We start from the raw sequence: 18,681 nt of genomic DNA, 5'->3' as shown, positions 1-18,681 counted from the left end.
ATAGCTGGCTGGAGAATTCTGGGAGTTGAAGTCCACAAGTCTTAAAGTTGCCAAGTTTGGGGACCTCTGACGTAGACCCTTCAGTAGCCTCTCTTCCACCCTCTCCTTGCCCTACTACTTCTACTACCTACTACTACTGGGATCTACAAGGCTTCCCACGAAAGACTACATCTCCCGAAATCCTCAGCAACACAGAACTCCCCCCCCCTCCCCAACCACGCCCGACTACGAAACTCCGCTCCGCCGGCAAGGCGTCCCCACCAATCAGCGACCGAGAGGCGGGTCGAGCGGCGCGGCCCTAAGGTGGATGGCGGGGTTTCGATGGGGCGGAGCTTCGGCGCGTTAGAGGGCCGGGCTGGCGAAGCTGCCGTCCTGGGTCTCCAAGCGGGTGACGCCGGGTGTCTGCCGAGAGCGGGCACGATGCCGGTCCATTCGAGGGAGAAAAAAGAAAACAACCACGATGACATGGAGGTGGACTACGGGGAGAACGAGGGCAGCAGCTCCGAGGAAGAGGAGTCGGAGAGCTCGTCCGTCTCCGAGGAGGGCGACAGCTCAGGTGAAGCGGGGAAAAGGGCTCCTCCTGGGCGGCACATGCTAGAGCGGATCTGCCTCGCCTGGGGTTAGATGGGGGCAGAAGGGAGGAGGGCTCAGCCCCGCCCCGTCCGGCTTTGTTGGTGTGCCGGGGTGGGGGCGTTTCCGCGGTTTCTGCAACCCTTATGGCCCCTTTCGGTATTTCCTCCCACTCCTTCGCCCCGGGCGACTTGTTAGGAAAGCCCCCCCCCGCCCCCCTGGGCTTCTATGCCCCCTCACCTGGGCGGGCAAGCCAATGGCCTCACTCTCCTAATAAGTTTCCTCCCGGGCTCATTGGAGGGAGCTATGCTCTCCTTTGCCTCGAATTCCCCCTCCCTCATTCGGTGGTTAATATAAACCTACGGTGTGATGTATTGTCTGCAGCCAGCCCCGGGAGAGAGGTTGGGAGGTGGCAGAGGAATTTCTATAAGCTGTAAAAGAATTGATTTGTTGTGGCACCCAAAAAAGGAAGGAAGGAAGGAAGGAAGGAAGGAAAGAGAAGAAAGAAAGAAACACAAATGCATTCAGGCAGATAGGCAATTCTTGGACAAGTGGCTTCATGGACTAAATTGCAAGATGGAACTACTAGTAAGAAGGCTGCGGTTTTGTTGTCTTACTGTTTTTTCCTTCCCTTTAAAGAACAAGTGCTTTGTGTATTGCCGTTGCCTTCTACAAACACGGGATATGCCAATATAACTTAGTTTGTTGAAGCCTCTATTATTTTTTTCTCTGTGTACCAAAATCTTTGGCATGTTCCATATTTGTTTGTCTGAGAAATGTTCACAAGGCATTTTTCTACCCTACCTTTTTAGGGTTAAAGTTAAATGATAATGGTTTCAGTGCACAAATAAATAAATTAAACATAAAGCAAACTGCAAAACAGTAACTTAAAATGTTATTTGTCTTTTTATTCAATACCTTCGGTCACTGGCTCTAAAGCTCACCTCACCTCATAGGATTGGGAAAATAAGAGAAGTATTAGGTATATTTGTTTGTCAAAAGTATTTTAAAAAACCACGAGTTAGTATGCCTAATATGGAATTCTTATATTTAATGTTTTTCTACTAAGTATATCTTGGACACTTAGAAGTAAAGCACACTGAGCTTAATGATGATCCACCTCAGAATATGGTTGGTTCATTTTAGCATCTTAGACATTATGCCTATGGCATCCTAAGGTATTAGGATATTGGACTGGGACCAGTGAGCTTCCATGACTGAGTGTAGAATATGGGTCTACCAATCCTGGAGGAATGAGAGAATGTAAATTTAATCAATAAATTATATTCAGTGCATATCATATATTTAGATATTGCGGGAATAAATGCAACAACTTAGTTACTGTAATTAGTGTTGCTTATTTTTATTAAGCTAAAATACAGTATGAGCAAATATATTCTGTGGGAAGGATTCTGAGGATATCTTCCATCCACAATGTATTCACATCATAGATGCTATTGCAGAGATATTTTTCTGTCCATTACATCCTTCTTTAAAATCAAGTTGGGTTTGATTCCTTATGACTTCATAGACCCCTGCAGTTTTCTTAGTAAGACTATGGAAAAGGTTTATAATGAATGGTCTTTGGAAGGTGATCCCCCCCCCCCCCTATTTCTCAGTCTACTCTACAGCCCTGGAATTCTCCCATTCAAGGCCTAACCAGGCATCACCCTATGAATTTAGACCAGGCCAACTAGTGCTGTTACATGTTGACATGCATCCTTTTCCACTAATGTAGGAATAAATTTTTATTTCACTATATGCTGCTAACAATAGGACAACATAAAACGGCAGCGTATTAAAAAGTACAGATGGAGATGCTTCTGCTAGTTAAAGACATTGACAGGCTCCTTACTTGCTTTTCATGTCTTATTTTGGGAAGGTTAGGGTTTTTGTTTCTTGCTTAATCATTGTGTCTTTAGTTACACTTAATGTTTATGCTCTCTGTATGAGGAAAAACAGTTTCTGTATGTATCTCCAGCATTCCTAAGAGTTATTAAAGTATAATAGTATGCTCTCAAGTTTCTTCTGCTTCAGTTTCAATAGTGAGGAGGCACCAACATTCCTCTTTTTCGTAACTGCTCTTTATTTTGGTGTCAATCAAGACAGATAGGAATAAAATCTATTACAATTTATTGGAATGGGAAATATTTTTTAATCTTTGGGTCAAAAGGTCATCTCTATTAGTTTACAAAACGGATCTAAAGTAATATTTTGTGGCATCTCATCTTAGCAGTTGGAGGAAATTCTTTTAGCTTTAGTAGGTCTGTGTCTACTTAATATTTCTCAACCTTGGCAATTTTAAGATAATGATGGGTAAGAAATTCTGAGAGTTTAAGTCAACAGAGGTTGTCAAGGTTGAGAAACCTTGAACTAATTCCACTGCTGAAAAGAAGTCATTACAGTGGAGCAGCACTTACACCACAGAAGATGCATCTAAATACAGAATCTCATATATTCTTGGGAGACTTCAGAACAGCATTTTTCAGGGAGGAATGGAGGAATATATAATAAATAGAATGATTCACCCCTTAGTTTCCTTTATACTTCTGGAAAGACCCCCTTAATTATGTCATCCACAAGCCAGTTATAGATCCCTTGGAATTGGAGGTTGCATGCGCGCAAAACAGAATCCCAGGGTTCTAAAGACTTTCATTGATGCCTTAAGTTAAACAACTGATTAAAGTAGGTTTCCTCAGTAGGTATAATTATCTTATACCAGGGGTGTCCAAACTTGGGAACTTTAAGACTTGTGGACTTCAACTCCCAGAATTCCCCAGCCAGCCATGTCTTATACAGAGCTGTCTTATACACAGCTTAAAAAATGATGTCTAAAACACTTTTGAAAAACTCTGGGATGGTTTTTAATAAACCAAGAACAATTAATAAATGCAATAAAATTATTAGAATGTCTAATTGTTAACATTAGTACCCTTCCGCATCATTTTTCCCCAGGATATATTTTAAAGACTTGTTAATCAACGAACGCAGGAGGTTCTGAATTTTATCTAATGTGTACTTGATAAACTCAATTTTTAATTGTGGAAGAAAATGAATTACTTTTAGAAAAACAAATTGGAATGTTTACTGCCCAAATTTGTGAGTATATTAAATTGCTTCTCTTAGAGGGACATACTGTATAACCTGTTAACACAGTACTCCACAAATTCGATAGAGATGACAAAAATGAAATTTTCAAATTAAAAAAATGTCCACGGGTCAAAGGAAAATATCCATTTAATTGACATAAGCTCTTAAACAGTGAACAGAAAACAGAATAACAGAGTTGGAAGGGACCTTGGAGGTCTTCTAGTCCAACCCCCTGCTTAGACAGGAAACCGTACACCACTTCAGACAAATGGCTATCCAACATCATCTTAAAGACTTCCAGTGTTGGGGCAATCACAACTTCTGGAGGCAAGCTGTTCCACTGATTAATTGTTCTAACTGTCAGGAAATGTCTCCTTAGTTCCGTGATGGCGAACCTATGGCACACGTGCCACAAGTGGCACCCGGAGCCATTTGTCAGGGCACGCAAGGCGTTGCCCTGTCAGCTGGCCAATGCGCGCTGGCCAGCTGAGTTCACCTTTTTAAAAGCTATTTTTCACTTTCCCCAGGCTCCAGAGGCTTTATAGGAGCCTGGAGAGAGTGAAAAGAGCCTCCCCCGCCCCCCCCGGAGGCTTCAGGGACCGTCCCTGAAGCCTTCGGAGCGCTTAAAACGACCCTCCGAGCAACCCGGAAGTCACTTCCGGTTTGCTCGGAGGGTGTTTTTAAGCACTCTGAAGGCTTCAGGGAAGCCTCTGGACAGTCCCTGAAGCCTCTGGAGGGCCTCCGGGGGGTCGAGGGAGGCTCTTTTCGCCCTCCCCAGGCTCCTATAAAGCCCCTAGAGCATGGGGAGGGCAAAAAAAACCATGTAAAAATGGAGGAGTCGCGCGTTTTGCGCGCATGCGCACTGGGGGGGGTCGCACATTGCATTATGGGTGCGGCACGCCCGCACTCGACCCCCCTGCGCTCCCCCCACTTGTGGCACGCGAGCTAAAAAAGGTTCGCCATCACTGCCTTAGTTCTAGGTTGCTTCTCTCCTTGATTAGTTTCTACCCATTGCTGAAAACTATATATTAAAAGCTATATAAGAAGCACAAGTACTATTAAAGACATAGACATTAAATAAAACACTTAAAATTACATAAAACCTATAGAATAAATATGGAAGATTTAAAAAAAAAACTACTATAATTTTGGGTCTGATTTTCTGTCAGCTACCTTACACATTTGATTGATTGGAAGAAGGAATATGGATGAACTCTTAGGCAAAAGAAGGGATATAAATTTAACAAAGTAATTATAGGGACTTCAGAAGAGACTTTGAGATGAAAGACAATGGCAGGAGGGTGAGTTCCCTTATCTCTTGTATCTGACAAGATTATATAGACAAGTTGGGTTGCTCTTGATGTATCAATTGCTCTACTTCCCAGAAACAGGGTAGCTTGCCTAGGTGCAAGCTCTTCTACCCATCCAGCCCGCTTCCTCAAGATCATAAAGTCTGGGCTGATGTAGACCAGGGAAGGCTGTTCAACAAATTATTGGCTCTAAGCCTTTTAGGCATCATGTCAAGAGCACTTCTTCAAATAAGCAGCGGACACAGATAAGCCATCCAGATAATGACGTACTAATGTCTTATGAGTAATGTAAATTAGCTGAAGTGTCTTGGTTTCAAATAAATTCTTATTTCCTCCCAAATATTATTTTGACTTCATTAACTTAGTCTGGATGGGTGAAGGTGGCTGCCATTGAGTAACTTGAAAAATTATATTTTAAAGTGTCAAGAATGAGAACTGCTTCTTCTCTCTACGTGCTTTATGTTCTATCTTTGATTCAGTGCAGACAAGAATGTTGAAATCCATCTTTGTGTCCGAAAGGTCATTTGAGTTTCTTTAGGCCAATCATTGTTTCTTATCTTAACCCATCTGAGACTGATGCTGATTGAACAGGCAGCATTGTGTGGGCCACCTTGAACTCTTGAGAAAATAGTACAGTACTAGTTTAACAAAATAAATATACAGTTGTACGTATGAAACACATTTCAGTGTTTGTGACTTGTTTCAGTATAAATTGAAGTGTAGGATTCAGATGAACTTCTGATTGCTTTTTTACAACTAGAGAAAGGAAAGGAGGAATGTAAATTAGTAGGGGGACAGATCTTTGCAATTGATGGTGTAAACAACATTGAAAAAATGCTTTGAGATACTGCTTTTAAGTGATATATAAATCATCAGGAGGTGGTTTCTATTTCAAATTGTGGCTAAACAACAAACAGTTTAAGTGAGTTGCCCAAAGGCATCATTTATTGTAGTCAGTCTACCATTTGTAGTATGGGAAAAATAACATTAGTTTAGTTTAGTTTACTTTATTGTCATTGCACATGGTACAATAAAATTAAATGCCACCTTCCATGTACATTACAATTATAAAAATAAACACACTAACATACATCCTTTACATTCTATATAATTGAAATTGAAAACCCGATATTGCACTATACCATAAAATTCAATATGGTTATTGCCCCGGAATAGAAGCTGTTTTTCAGCCTGTTTGTCCTTGTTTTTATTATCCTTTAGGTCTGCCAGATGGTAATAGTTAAAAAAAAAAAGTGCCCAGGATGAGATGGATCTTTGAGAATGTTTTGAACTTTCTTAAGGCAGCAGGAGCTATAAAGCTCTTCCAAAGAGGGGAGAGGGCAACCAATGACCCTCTGGGCAATGGTGTTGACTCTCTGGAGCGCTGTCCTATCTGCCACTGTGCAATTGGCAAACCATACACAGGTGCAGTAAGTTAGAATACTCTCTATGGTGCAGGGGTAGTTTTTCATTCAGTTGTTGTTTCCTGAGAAGTCTCAGGTAGTATATTCTCTGCTGGGCCCTTTTGACCAGTGTTGCAATGTGAGCGCCCCAGGTCAGGTCCTCTTTTAAGATAACACCCAGAAACTTAAAACTGGCCACTTGCTCTACTTGGTCTCCATTGATAAGCAAGGACTGGATGTCTGATCTATTCCTTCTTTAGTCCACTATAAGCTACGAATATAGGTTACAAATATGGAATTGGAAAATGTATGCTAAACATCTTTGAGTGGCTAAAAGGTGCTGCTTAGATTATGAACTTGATTTTCTAATATGCAAACTTGGTATAGTATATATTGAATTGAGTGTGCATTACCATACTGTTAGAAGCTGGAGCCATGTGCATGTTTAGGTCCTTGCTGTCTGAATTAAGAAGTGATATATAGAAAATGTTTATCCATGGATGTTTTTGCTTGGGTGAAATAATGAAGTGTTGAGGAGAAGGGAAGAATGCAACAATGAAAGAAAGAAATATTCTCGTAACTGTTGGCTCTGCTCTTCCACAAGGGATGACACATAATATCTAATAGGCCTTAAAAGTTTAAAGTTGCTTTATCAGTTAATGCAATGGCATAAGGTTATTCATGCAATCTAGAGAGCAAATTGAAATGTTGCTGTAGGTGTATAGAGTCTGTTTTGTAGAACTACCCATATTATTATGAAATTATGGAAACATAAGAAGTTACCATTGTTTAATGGCAAAAAGGTGAGCTGGTTGCCAAGTGTCCAAAATGTGGATATGTGACCCTGGGTGCATGTGTGGGTGTGATAAACTCAGAACAGGGTGGTAAGTATGGTAGCTGAGTCAAAGGCTACCTGTATAACATAGCTGGCTGTAAGATGAAACAAATGCTTATCAATTTAGTTCTTTCATAAGATTAATTGGAGGGCCAGCCGGTCCGAACCTGATCGAAAACTAGTAAGAATTCATATTAAATCCTACTTAGTGGCGATAAAAGCGGCAAAACGGCAACATTTTCCCGCTCTTATTGCGTCTGCAGATAACTGCCCAGCCGCCCTGTTTAGGGTGACCCGTTCCTTACTTAACCAAGGAACTGGGAAAGACCCCTTGCAGGGTAGGGCTGAAGAATTTGTTCAGTATCTGCCAAATAAAATCGCTCAGATGAGTGGGTAGGTTCGGGCGAGTCGACGGGGATGAATCTTGTGAAGACAATTTGGGATGAGTTTGACCCTGTGACCTCCGAGGGCATGGACAGGATTATGGGGAGACTCAGTGCTGCCACTTGTGTGCTGGACCCGTGTCCCTCTTGGTTAGTTTCGGCTTCCCGGGAGGTGACACCAGGCTGGCTCCAGGCAATTACCAATGCTTCATTGAGAGAGGGGTTCTTTCCCACCGCCTTGAAGGAGGCGGTGGTGAGGCCCCTCCTTAAGAAGCCTTCCCTGGACCCAGCTTCTTTAGCTAACTATCGTCCGGTCTCCAACCTTCGCTTTGTAGCAAAGGTTGTCAAGAGTGTGGTAGCACGTCAGCTTCCCCAGTACCTGGATGAAGCTGTCTACCTGGATCCGTTTCAGTCAGGTTTCAAGCCCGGGTACAGCATGGAGACGGCATTGGTCGCATTGGTCGATGATCTCTGGTGGGCCCGGGACAGGGGCTGCTCCTCTGTCCTGATCCTATTAGACCTCTTGGCGGCTTTCGATACCATTGACCATGGTATCCTACTGCGACGACTCGGGGGGTTGGGAGTGGGGGGCACCGTTTTATGGTGGTTCTCCTACCTGTCGGATCGGTCGCAGTTCGTGTTGACTGGAGGGCAGGGATCGACCCCGAGGCGTGTCACTTGTGGGGTGCCCCAGGGGTCGATTCTCTCACCCCTCCTTTTCAACATATATATGAAACCGCTGAGCAAGATCATCCGTGGTTTTGGGGTACGGTATCAATATGCTGATGATACCCAACTTTTCATCTCTACCCCAAACCACCCAAACAATGCCCTCGACGTGATGTCCCGATTCCTGGAGGCTGTGCGGATCTGGATTGGGAGGAACAGGCTCAAACTCAATCCCTCCAAGACTGAGTGGCTGTGGTTTCAGTCATCCCGATTTGTGCATCTTGTTCCATCTTTGATGATAGGGGGAGAAATTTTAGCCCCCTCAGAGAGGGCCTGCAATCTGGGAGTCCTCCTGGACACGCGGTTTAGTTTAGAAGAACAGACGGCCGTGACCAGGGGGGCCTTTTATCAGGTTCACCTGGTACGTCAGTTGCGCCCCTTCCTGGATCGGGATGCTCTATGCACAGTCACTCATGCCCTCGTCCTTGCGCGCCTGGACTACTGCAACGCTCTCTACATGGGGCTGCCCTTGAAGAGCACCCGGAGGCTTCAGCTGGTCCAGAATGCGGCTGCGCGGGTTATCATGGGAGTACCTATGTGCTCCCATGTTACACCCCTTTTAGGGGGCCTGCACTGGTTGCTGGTTGTTTTCCGGATGCGATTCAAGGTACTAATTATGACCTTTAAAGCGCTCCATGGCTTAGGCCCAGGGGAGCCTGCGAGACCACCTACTGCCACCAGTAGCCTCCCACCGTCCAGTGCGATCTCACAGAGTTGGCTTCCTCAGGGTGCCGTCGGCCAGACAGTGTCGGCTAGCAACCCCCAGTGGGAGAGCCTTCTCTCTGGAATGAGCTACCCCCGGAGATATAATCCCTGACCTCCGGTCCTTCCGACGTGCCCTAAAAAGTTGGATTTTCCAGCAAGCCGGCCTGGCCTGTTAATTTTATCTAATTTTTAAAATGTTAGTGTTATATTAATTGGGTTTGTTTTTTGGATTGTTTCTAATTTCCTTTTAACTTTTGTAATATGTGTTTTTTAATGCTGTACGCCGTCCTGAGTCCTTTAGGAGAAGGGCGGCATATAAATCCAATAAAACAAAACAAAACAAACATAATCAAAGAACAGAGATATATTGAAATAATTATATATATTATATCTATTTTCCAGCAGATTTAATAATTATTCCATTAATTTATTAGTAAAGTACATTGGAAGAGACAAACTAGTTATATTTGTAAAAGTGTATAATTTTCATTGCAGAAATGGATGATGAAGATTGTGAAAGAAGAAGAATGGAGTGTTTAGATGAGATGTCTGATCTTGAAAAACAGTTTACAGATCTGAAAGATCAGTAAGTAAACCAATGATCTAGAACTCCTCTTAAATGCTAATTCAGCTTTATCTTATCTATCTAAATCAGACTGCTCATTAGCTTTTGGTGAATCTCTGAGCAACTTACAACAGAACAAGAGTTTTTAAACTGTCAGTTATTTATGAATTACTACAATGAAAAATGAATTCCTTTCTTAGGATTCTGAAGCAAAGAAAATGTTAGATAAAACTCCCTCCCTCTCTCTCTCTCTCTCTCTCTCTCTCTCTCTCTCTCTCTCTCTCACACACACACACACACACACACACACACACACACACTGAAATGACTTCTGGTAAAAAAAAACTTGTTCATTAATGCTCATTGCATGTTATTGTTCCTTCTCCATTCTAAAAATTGCTGCTGAAATTAAGAACTATATTGCCTGATATGCAGTAATCCACTAGATATGACCAGTCACTTAATAACCATTCAAAATTTCCCCCCTCTTGCTTTGAAGTTATGGCTGCTGCAGCAACCCCACATTTGCCCTTATAACTTACCACATAAATGTTGCTGTGCCCCTCTCTCTTCCCCCATTCCACACCATCAGACCCCCACAATGCTTGGGTCTGCTTCACACCTGCTCCTTACCCAACGTACAGTTACTTTTTGAAGATCTCCAGACCTCATGTTGGGCAAAGCCATTCATCCCTGCGCAGTGTGACTGCCTCCTGGAAGTGACCACTTTTTTTCAGCACACCCGCAATTCTTTATAGAAATGGTGGCTGCTTTTGGAACTTTCTGCTGTAATCAGCTGGCAGTTAGGAGATTGCAAGCTTCTCCTGGATCTTGCTAGTAGAGATGGTAGCTAATAGAATAATATTCTATGCAAACTTCAGAAACTGTAATTTGTTAACTCTGTAATTTAACTCTGTCTTCTGAAGCATACCAGAGACATTCAGGTGGCATTTGTTTGGACAATCACAGGGATTTCTAAAGAATGGCAGTTTGATAAAACAATCATATTGTATATGGGTGGATTTAGTTCATGCATGTTTGTTCTTGTTTGACATGGAAAGTTTAGGAGAGCAGGAAGAGAAGTTAGCCTCTTTTTACCTTATCAATTGTCTCCTGCTTCTTACAATTGCTTGTTCTCCTTTTGAACTGGGACTGGGCTTCCTTTTGAACTGGAACTGGGACTGGGCAACGAGAAAATTGAAGTTGTCCAAAGGGTTGGGCAAAGTAAGATTTTCACATTCTTCACATAAAGAGCTGTCCATTCTTATTGTGTGTGTAAATAGAACTGGCTTCAGTGATCATAGCCTGCCTTTGAAAAATGTTTTGTTAAAGAGACTGAAGTTGTTTGATATTTTTATGTTAGCAATGTGAACATAATGGCAATGATGGTTCTAACTATTTTAGACCCATTTAAATACTTTAAATTCTTAACTTTCTCATCAGACTACTTTATTGTATTTTATTTGCAGTTGTGTATTATTTGCTGAATATTTATTTTTATTAGTTTTCCTGAAAGCAGCAAGAATTTTTTATAAAAGATTTATTCGAAGAATGCAGAAGACACTGATTTAAATATAGATATTGCTTCCTCAAATGGGACATCCCCCAAGGTGGAATTTGTCTCATTCCTTCTCAAAACCTTCTCAAAACCTTCCTGAAGAAGGGTGGTGGTGGTGGTGATGATGTCTTTTAATTTTTTTCTCCTTGTAACTAATTTTATTTTAATTTTAGTCCCTTCTTAAAGACAGTGAATCAAAACAATTAATGCTTCCCTTTCCTGCCAGAAGGTTCATTCATGAAAAGGACCAACAATTTCAGATGCAGTCCAAACAATGTCTAAATAAAAAGTTGACTGTAATTTAATGTATATCTCAGTCTGTTTTTGAATCTTACTAATTTCTTCTGGGCTGATGGGCTTTATAGAATGCCCATTGCCTGTTGAGAAAATCTCAGAAATATTAATATATGTGCCTGGCTTTAATATAATGTACTCTATGTTCGTTATATTCAGACTTTACAAAGAGAGATTAAGCCAAGTGGATGCAAAGCTACAGGAAGTCATTGCGGGAAAGGCACCAGAGTACTTGGAACCACTGGCAGCTCTGCAAGAAAACATGCAAATCCGAACAAAAGTGGCGGGTGAGTCCATAAAGTAGATGTTGTTGACTCAGTTAGATATACTATATCACTGCATGGCAATAGTAGGAGTAAAATCCTAATAAAAGTTTCAGGGCTTCTGAAGCCTTTGAAGTGAAAACAATTGGGGTTGGATTTTTTGTTACTGTGTATTTTTTATATACTGTATACTCATATTTTAATAGCAGTAGCATGCAAGGTCATCCATGACAGCATTCTGTTTCCCAAATAAATGCATGTGTATAATCTTTCACCAAAAACAATCATAGCTGTGTTGTTCCTTAGGTGAAGAAGCTTGAAAATGCAGAGCTAGGTGATATATTTATTAAAATCAACCAAAATGATGTATTTTATAATGATGTATTAAAATCAACCAAAGTGGTGTATTTTATCTATGTATGTATGTAGGTATGTATTTGGTGTATGGCATATCATGAACTAGCAATTCTCTGTAATGGCTTCATCCGTCTGGAACATTTTTCCAGCAATTAGACTGGCCTCCTCTTTGACATTCTTTCATAAGGCCCTGAAGACATGGTTTTGCCCGTGGGCCTGGGGAACCCAGAGTGGAGCCCATTAAATGGTTGATTTGAGTGTGTGTTATTGCTGAGGAGGGGTGGGATTATTTCATTTTTCCTACATTGTGTTTTTCCTACATTGTGTTATGTATATGTTGTAATTGTACTGATAAATAGTTTATATATATATGTATGTATGTATGTATGTATGTATGTATGTATGTATGTATGTATTTGTGCTGATAAATAAGTAAAGGGAGACTAGTATGGATCCATTTCAAGCTATTTAGCTCTCATCAGCTAGCCATACCCTTACTGGGATATTTGGACATACCAGGGGTTGTAACACAAATACATACATACGTATATACATATACATACATACATATACACACACACACACACACACACACACACACACATATATATAAACATTTCAAGTGGTGTACAAATTCCTCAGACCTCTTCCTCAATAAATATGTTGCAGAAAGCAGGGGAAGAGGAAGAAGCTAACCAGTATTTTTAAAATACTAATCAGATATTTAAGATATGAGAACTTGTTACTGCAAATTAGTCCCAAAATGGCAGCTATGTCTCAGTCAGAATTGGGTGTTGATTACAGGTTAAATTGATTTTTTAGGAAAAAAGGAAAATGATTATTTCCCTAATTGTGAAAATACAAAGCAATTAATCTCTAATCTATGTTTGCCCTCCATTTCAGTTGCTTCCATAGGTGCTGTTGTCTTCCAAGGGCTGGTTCAGATGTAATATATCTGATGCTCTAAGACTGTGCTGTTAAAAACTATTTTATAAATCATCTTTAGTGTTTTGTATCTAAAAACTACTTTGAAAATATACTAGTTTCTTGCTCTGTACAAAACAATGAAGTTTGGTTTAAACTTGGTTTATCTTGGCTCATCAAAGAATAATTAAATGATTTAAGACTGGCTGGTAAACAGAGTTCTTTAGGGTAGATTGTGGTTTAGGATACTTGGAATCAATGTATCGAAGGAAGAAACATACGATGTCCATGATGGCAAACATATGGCACGCGTGGCACAGGTGGCACGCGGAGCCATATTTGCTGGCACACAAGCTGTCAGCTATGGCGCGCATACACGCACCGGCCACCTGATTTTTTGGCCTTTCGGAAAGCCGGGAGAGGCCATTTTCCCCCTCCCCAGGCTTCAGGAAATCCTCCGATGGCTGAGGAGGCGAAAAACAGGCCCAACGGGCCAACTGGAAGTTAGGAAACAATCTGTTTCCGGCTTCTGGAGGGCCTTCGGGGGTGCTGGGGGAGGCCATTTTTGCCCTCCCCAGGTTTCAGGAAAGCCCCCGGAGCCTGGGGTGTGGTTGTGTGTGTATGCGCAAGGGGTCATGCGCAGGTGGGCGGGGAAGATTGAATTGGTGTGGGCACGCGTGAGTGTGCGCACACACAATTTTGGCACGCCATAAGAAAAATAATAATAATAATAATAATAATTTGGATTTATTAGCCGCTCCCTTTCCAAGTAGGACTCGGGGCGGCGTACAATGGAGCATAAAACATAGAAGATATATAACAGCACATAAACGTACATAAATACAAAACACACATACACGGAGGAGGTAACAATTTCATCATTTAGACAGTTAAAAATCAGCATTAAAATACCCCAATTGTAAAAACCCAATATGCAATTAAGAATTAATATTTAAAGACAATTTAAAAAACAGTTAGGAGGAATAAGAGAAATTACGATTGAGCCAGGCCAGATAATTGAAAGAGGTGGGTCTTCAGCTGTACACGGAAGGAGCGGAGATCGGAAGTAATCCTGATGTCACGGGGGAGGTCATTCCACAGGGCTGGGCCCATCACAGAGAAGGCTCTGCTCCTGGGTGTCGCCCCCCGGCACTGTTTGGCGGACGGCACCCGGAGAAGTCCCTCTCTGTGTGAGCGAATTGGTCGTAGGGATGTGTGGGGCAGGATGCGATCCTGCATATAACTAGGCCCTGTGCCATGAAGCGCTTTAAAGATCATAATCAAAACCTTGAAACGCACTCGGTAGACCACAGGAAGCCAGTGCAGCTCGCGCAGGAGAGGTGTTACAGGGGAGTATCTAGTCCTCCCCATAATCACCCGCGCGGCCGCATTCTGGACCAACTGTAGTCTCCGAGTGCATCTCAAGGGAAGCCCCATGTAGAGAGCATTGCAGTAATCCAGGCGAGACGTCACTAGCGCATGGGTGACTGTGCGTAGGGCATCCCGGTCCAATAAGGGGCGCAATTGGCGCATCAGGCGAACCTGATGGAACGCCCCCCTTGCCACGGCTGTTACATGATCATCCATGGACAGCCGGGCATCCAGGAGGACGCCCAAATTGCGCACCTGTTCCATGGGGGCTAGTTGGACGCCCCCGATGGCCAGAGATGGAAGCACCTGGTTGAACCGGGAGGCCGGAAGCCACAGCCACTCCGTCTTGGAAGGGTTGAGTTTTAGTCGGTTGCCATCCATCCAGACCCGTACGGCCTCCAGACACCGGGACATCATTTCGACGGCCTCATTGGGGTGGTTCGGGGTGGAAATGTATAGCTGAGTATCATCAGCATACAGATGATATCCCACTCCAAAACCACGGATGATCTTGCCCAACGGTTTCATATATGTGTTGAACAGGAGAGGCGAGAGCACCGATCCCTGTGGCACTCCACATGTGAGTAGCCTCCGGGTCGAACTCTGCTCCCCTGCCAACACACGTTGCGTCCGATCAGAGAGGTAGGAGCCAAACCACCGTAAAACGGTGCCCCTGACTCCTAGCCCCTCTAGCCGGTGCAACAGGATACCATGGTCGATGGTATCGAACGCCGCCGAGAGATCTAATAGGACCAGGATAGAGGAACAACCCCTATCTCTGGCCCTCCAGAGATCATCAACCAATGCGACCAAGGCCGTCTCCGTGCTGTGCCCGGGTCGGAAGCCGGACTGGCGCGGGTCTAGATAATCATTTTCCTCCAGGTGACGTGGGAACTGCTGTACCACCACACTCTCTACAACCTTCGCTAAAAAAGGAAGGTTGGAGACTGGACGATAATTGACTAGGTCCGTTGGGTCCAGGGAAGGCTTCTTGAGCAGGGGCCTCACCACCGCCTCTTTCAAGGCGGCCGGTAGAGACCCCTCACCCAGCGAGGCGTTCACCAGGCCAAGGAGCCAGTCGCGCGTAACCTCCCAGGATGCCAGTACAAGCCAGGAGGGACACGGGTCCAATAAACATGTGGTGGGTCGCAGACGTCCACGCAACCTGTCCAAATCCTCGATGGCAACCGAGTCAAACTCCTCCCAAAGCGGTCCCTCAAGACTCGCCACGGGCGTCTCTACTGAACCACTGAAAGGTTTGCCATCACTGTACTATGTGTTTATCTCTATTTTAGAAAACTGATTTGTTAACACACGGAGCATGTACAATATATATAATATTAAGACAAGTCTATACAATATATTTGCATGTAAGAAATATACTGGGGTACTATACAAAAAAGGCTGGACCAAGTAGAATAATGAATATAGTGTCATAATATTTTTGACATAATTTTAATTCAATGTGGATTGAACATATTTATTTTGTTTCCTTCCCAGTATTTTGGATATTTTCAATTAAGTTTTCCTGTATACATCTTGAGCAAAGAGGCATCCTCTTTCTTGCACAATGAATTATTTGCAAACCAGAATGGAAAACAAGAATTTGGAAACTTAGTAACTGAGATGCTGTTGAAAGGCGAGATGGAACCCATCTTAATGATCATACATTTGCAAAAAACTTTTTGCAATCCATTACAGATAATCCTTGACTTATGATCACAATTGAGCCCAAAATTTCTGTTGCTAAGCAAGACAATTGGTAGGTGAGCTTGGCCCATTTTATGACCTTTCTTGCCACAGTTGTTAAGTGAATCACTGTTAATTAATTATTAGCAGTTGTTAAGTGAATCTGGCTTCCCCATTGTCTTTGCTTGTCAGAAGGTCTCAAAAAGTGTTCAGATGACCCTGTGGCATTGTAACCATCATAAATACATTCCAGTTGCCAAGCACCCAAATTTTGATCATGTGACCACGGGAATGCTGCAACAGTCATAAATGTGAGAAACGGTCATGTCACTTTTTTCAGTGCTGTTTTAACTTCAAACGATCACTAAATGAATGATTGTAAGTCGAGGACTACCTGTAAATTGAGCAGGAATTTTTTATATCTTGCTGGTTGTCACGTATCTGCTTACACATTGTTGCTGAATTGAAATAAGTTTTTTTTATACCTTATACAAAGTATTACTTTTTGCATACTATTTTGTTACAGTTGATGCAAGAAGAAAATATATTCTTGAATCACAGCTTAGAGGCAGGGCTTTGTGTTGGCTCTAGAAACACCCAAGGTTTTTCTCATCAAACTGTACCCCCACTCTCTAAGAATATGTTTCTTGTTGTCCATTTTGTTTTTCTGCAAACAGAAAATGCCATTTTTCCTGTTATCGTAGAGACAGCAGCCAGACTGGGTATGCTCCGTCCATTAACCAATCGGACTGAGTCTACACTTATGATGTCATCGGGCCCTTGTGGCTCCTCCCCAGTTTCAGACTCAGTCCAATCTGGACTGGCTGTGAGAATTGATCTCTCCTCCAAATTATTTAATTCTATCTTTAATTGGTGAATTTTCCCAAAAATTTTTGTTGTTCCTTTAAATTAGTTTCTTAAATAATCCTTTATTCTACAAATTGGAGGGACATTTGAAACTGATTTCTGGCTGCCTCTCCTCAGCTGTCTGATTGCCTGCGGCCACGAGTTCGCTCAGGAACCCTGCCTTGCAATCAGATCGGCCAGCTCACGAGCTAACGCTCCACGGCTGTTTTTCCGCGGCACTCCTTGATTATGGGCACTCGGAGGGATGCGCGACTGGCCGTTTCACATGCAGCGGTTCCAACCGAGTTTGGTGGCCATTCTGCAGATCCCTGGCCATACTTAGTATCGGCGGCCATTTTGCAGGTTGGAAAAGACCGTGAAGATAGTGGCGGCTATTTTGAGGCTCGGAAAAGCCTCAGAGAAAAAAAGTCAACCATTTTGGATGCTTTAAAAAACAGCAGCCATTTGGAGTGCCCAGCAATGCGGGATCACCGCAGGTGGACCAGATCAGGAGCGCCTGGCCAGCAAATGGGTGAGACCGTTGCCTATCTTATTGGGGTGTTGATTTATGTTTGGGGAAATGGCTGATCCAGCTATGGATACGAATGCAGGATTAGAAGAGGCAGGGCCATCAGGGGCAAAGAGCAGCAGGAAGAGGCAAGCCAAAGAGGCCCCTTCCTCAGGAGTAAACCCCAAGGTCTCTAAAGCGACTACCAGGGCAGAAGAGTGCAGGCAGAAGGCCCTTGAGAAAGAACTTCAGAGGGCCTCAAAACAGCAACATATTCGAACTGCCCAGCCCTCCCTCCCTCCCTCCGAGGATCACCAAGTGGCGTCCCCAGTTCCACCTGTCTTGCCTCCCATGGGCCCTGACTCCCCCATGGCCTATTCAGAAGGGGAATTGTCTTCTTCGGAGTCCTCGTCTTCGATGGAACCTGACAACAGAGGCAATTTCTTTGATGTCCCTTTCAATAGGGAGCGCACCTTTGAACAGGCTTCCGTCCCGGTTACACATGGCTCTGGGCCCCCCCCCCCCACACCATGTACACCTCTCCTGCTGATATGGCAGCCATCATTGCTGAAACCATTAAACAGGTCATAGCTGCTGGCCTATAACAGCAACCCCAACCTGCTCCATCACATGGCCATAAGCATAAATCTTCTGCTGCGGCTCAGCAACCTGATCCCTTTGCCTCTACTTCTCAGGCCTCAATTGGCAGGGAGCAAGATAACCTGCGGGACTCAGACCTGTCTGATGACAAGGTGGTCACCCCAGATACCCCTGCCTTTACCGGATTATTCAAAACTGATCATTTCAAGTCCCTTCTTAAGGCCATTAAAGCTGCTAACTTACCATCTTCTGCTTCAGCTTCTACTTCACAGGATAAACTGGCAGAACCGGCTTCAACTGAGGGTCCCAGTACCCCATTCACCGAACCCACGGTGGAAAAGAGGTGATCCCTGTTCCCAAGATATTCCTGAACGTCATCCAGAAGCAGTGGGAGTCTCCAGGCATGGGCCCACAGCCGACCAACCTTGACAAACGTCTGTACAACATTGCACCAGACCTCACCAAGTTCTTCGAGACTCCCCCCAGTGGACGCACCGGTTGCAGCCCTGTCTTCACCTACTGTGGTCTCTGGAGCCCCTGAGGAGATTGTCAAGCCTGAGGAGAAAAGATCAGATCAAACCTTAGTCAAAAACTATCAGGCTGGGGCCTGGGCTGTTAGGGCCTCTATGGCCACTTCCTTTTTCTCCAGGCCAGCCTTGGTTTGGATTGAACAGCTTCAGG

At 43.5% G+C, this 18,681-nt stretch overlaps 1 protein-coding gene across 1 annotated transcript in view; it reads left to right on the top strand.

Annotated features, from left to right (window-relative positions):
* Positions 1-231: 231 nt before the first annotated feature.
* BRMS1L (BRMS1 like transcriptional repressor) overlaps positions 232-18,681 on the top strand; it is a 39,003-nt gene continuing 20,553 nt past the window's right edge. The window contains exons 1-3 of the mRNA XM_081935306.1: positions 232-556; positions 9,521-9,611; positions 11,602-11,729. Of these exons, the coding sequence (XP_081791432.1) occupies positions 322-556; positions 9,521-9,611; positions 11,602-11,729 (454 nt within the window). The 5' untranslated portion in view covers positions 232-321. The remainder of the gene's footprint in view (positions 557-9,520; positions 9,612-11,601; positions 11,730-18,681) is intronic.

This window comes from Natrix helvetica, assembly GCF_964273705.1.
Source record: "Natrix helvetica genome assembly, chromosome: 1".
NCBI lineage: Eukaryota > Metazoa > Chordata > Lepidosauria > Squamata > Natricidae > Natrix > Natrix helvetica.
Note: the sequence above shows the minus strand (reverse complement) of the source record. Positions and strands in the feature narration are given on the sequence as shown.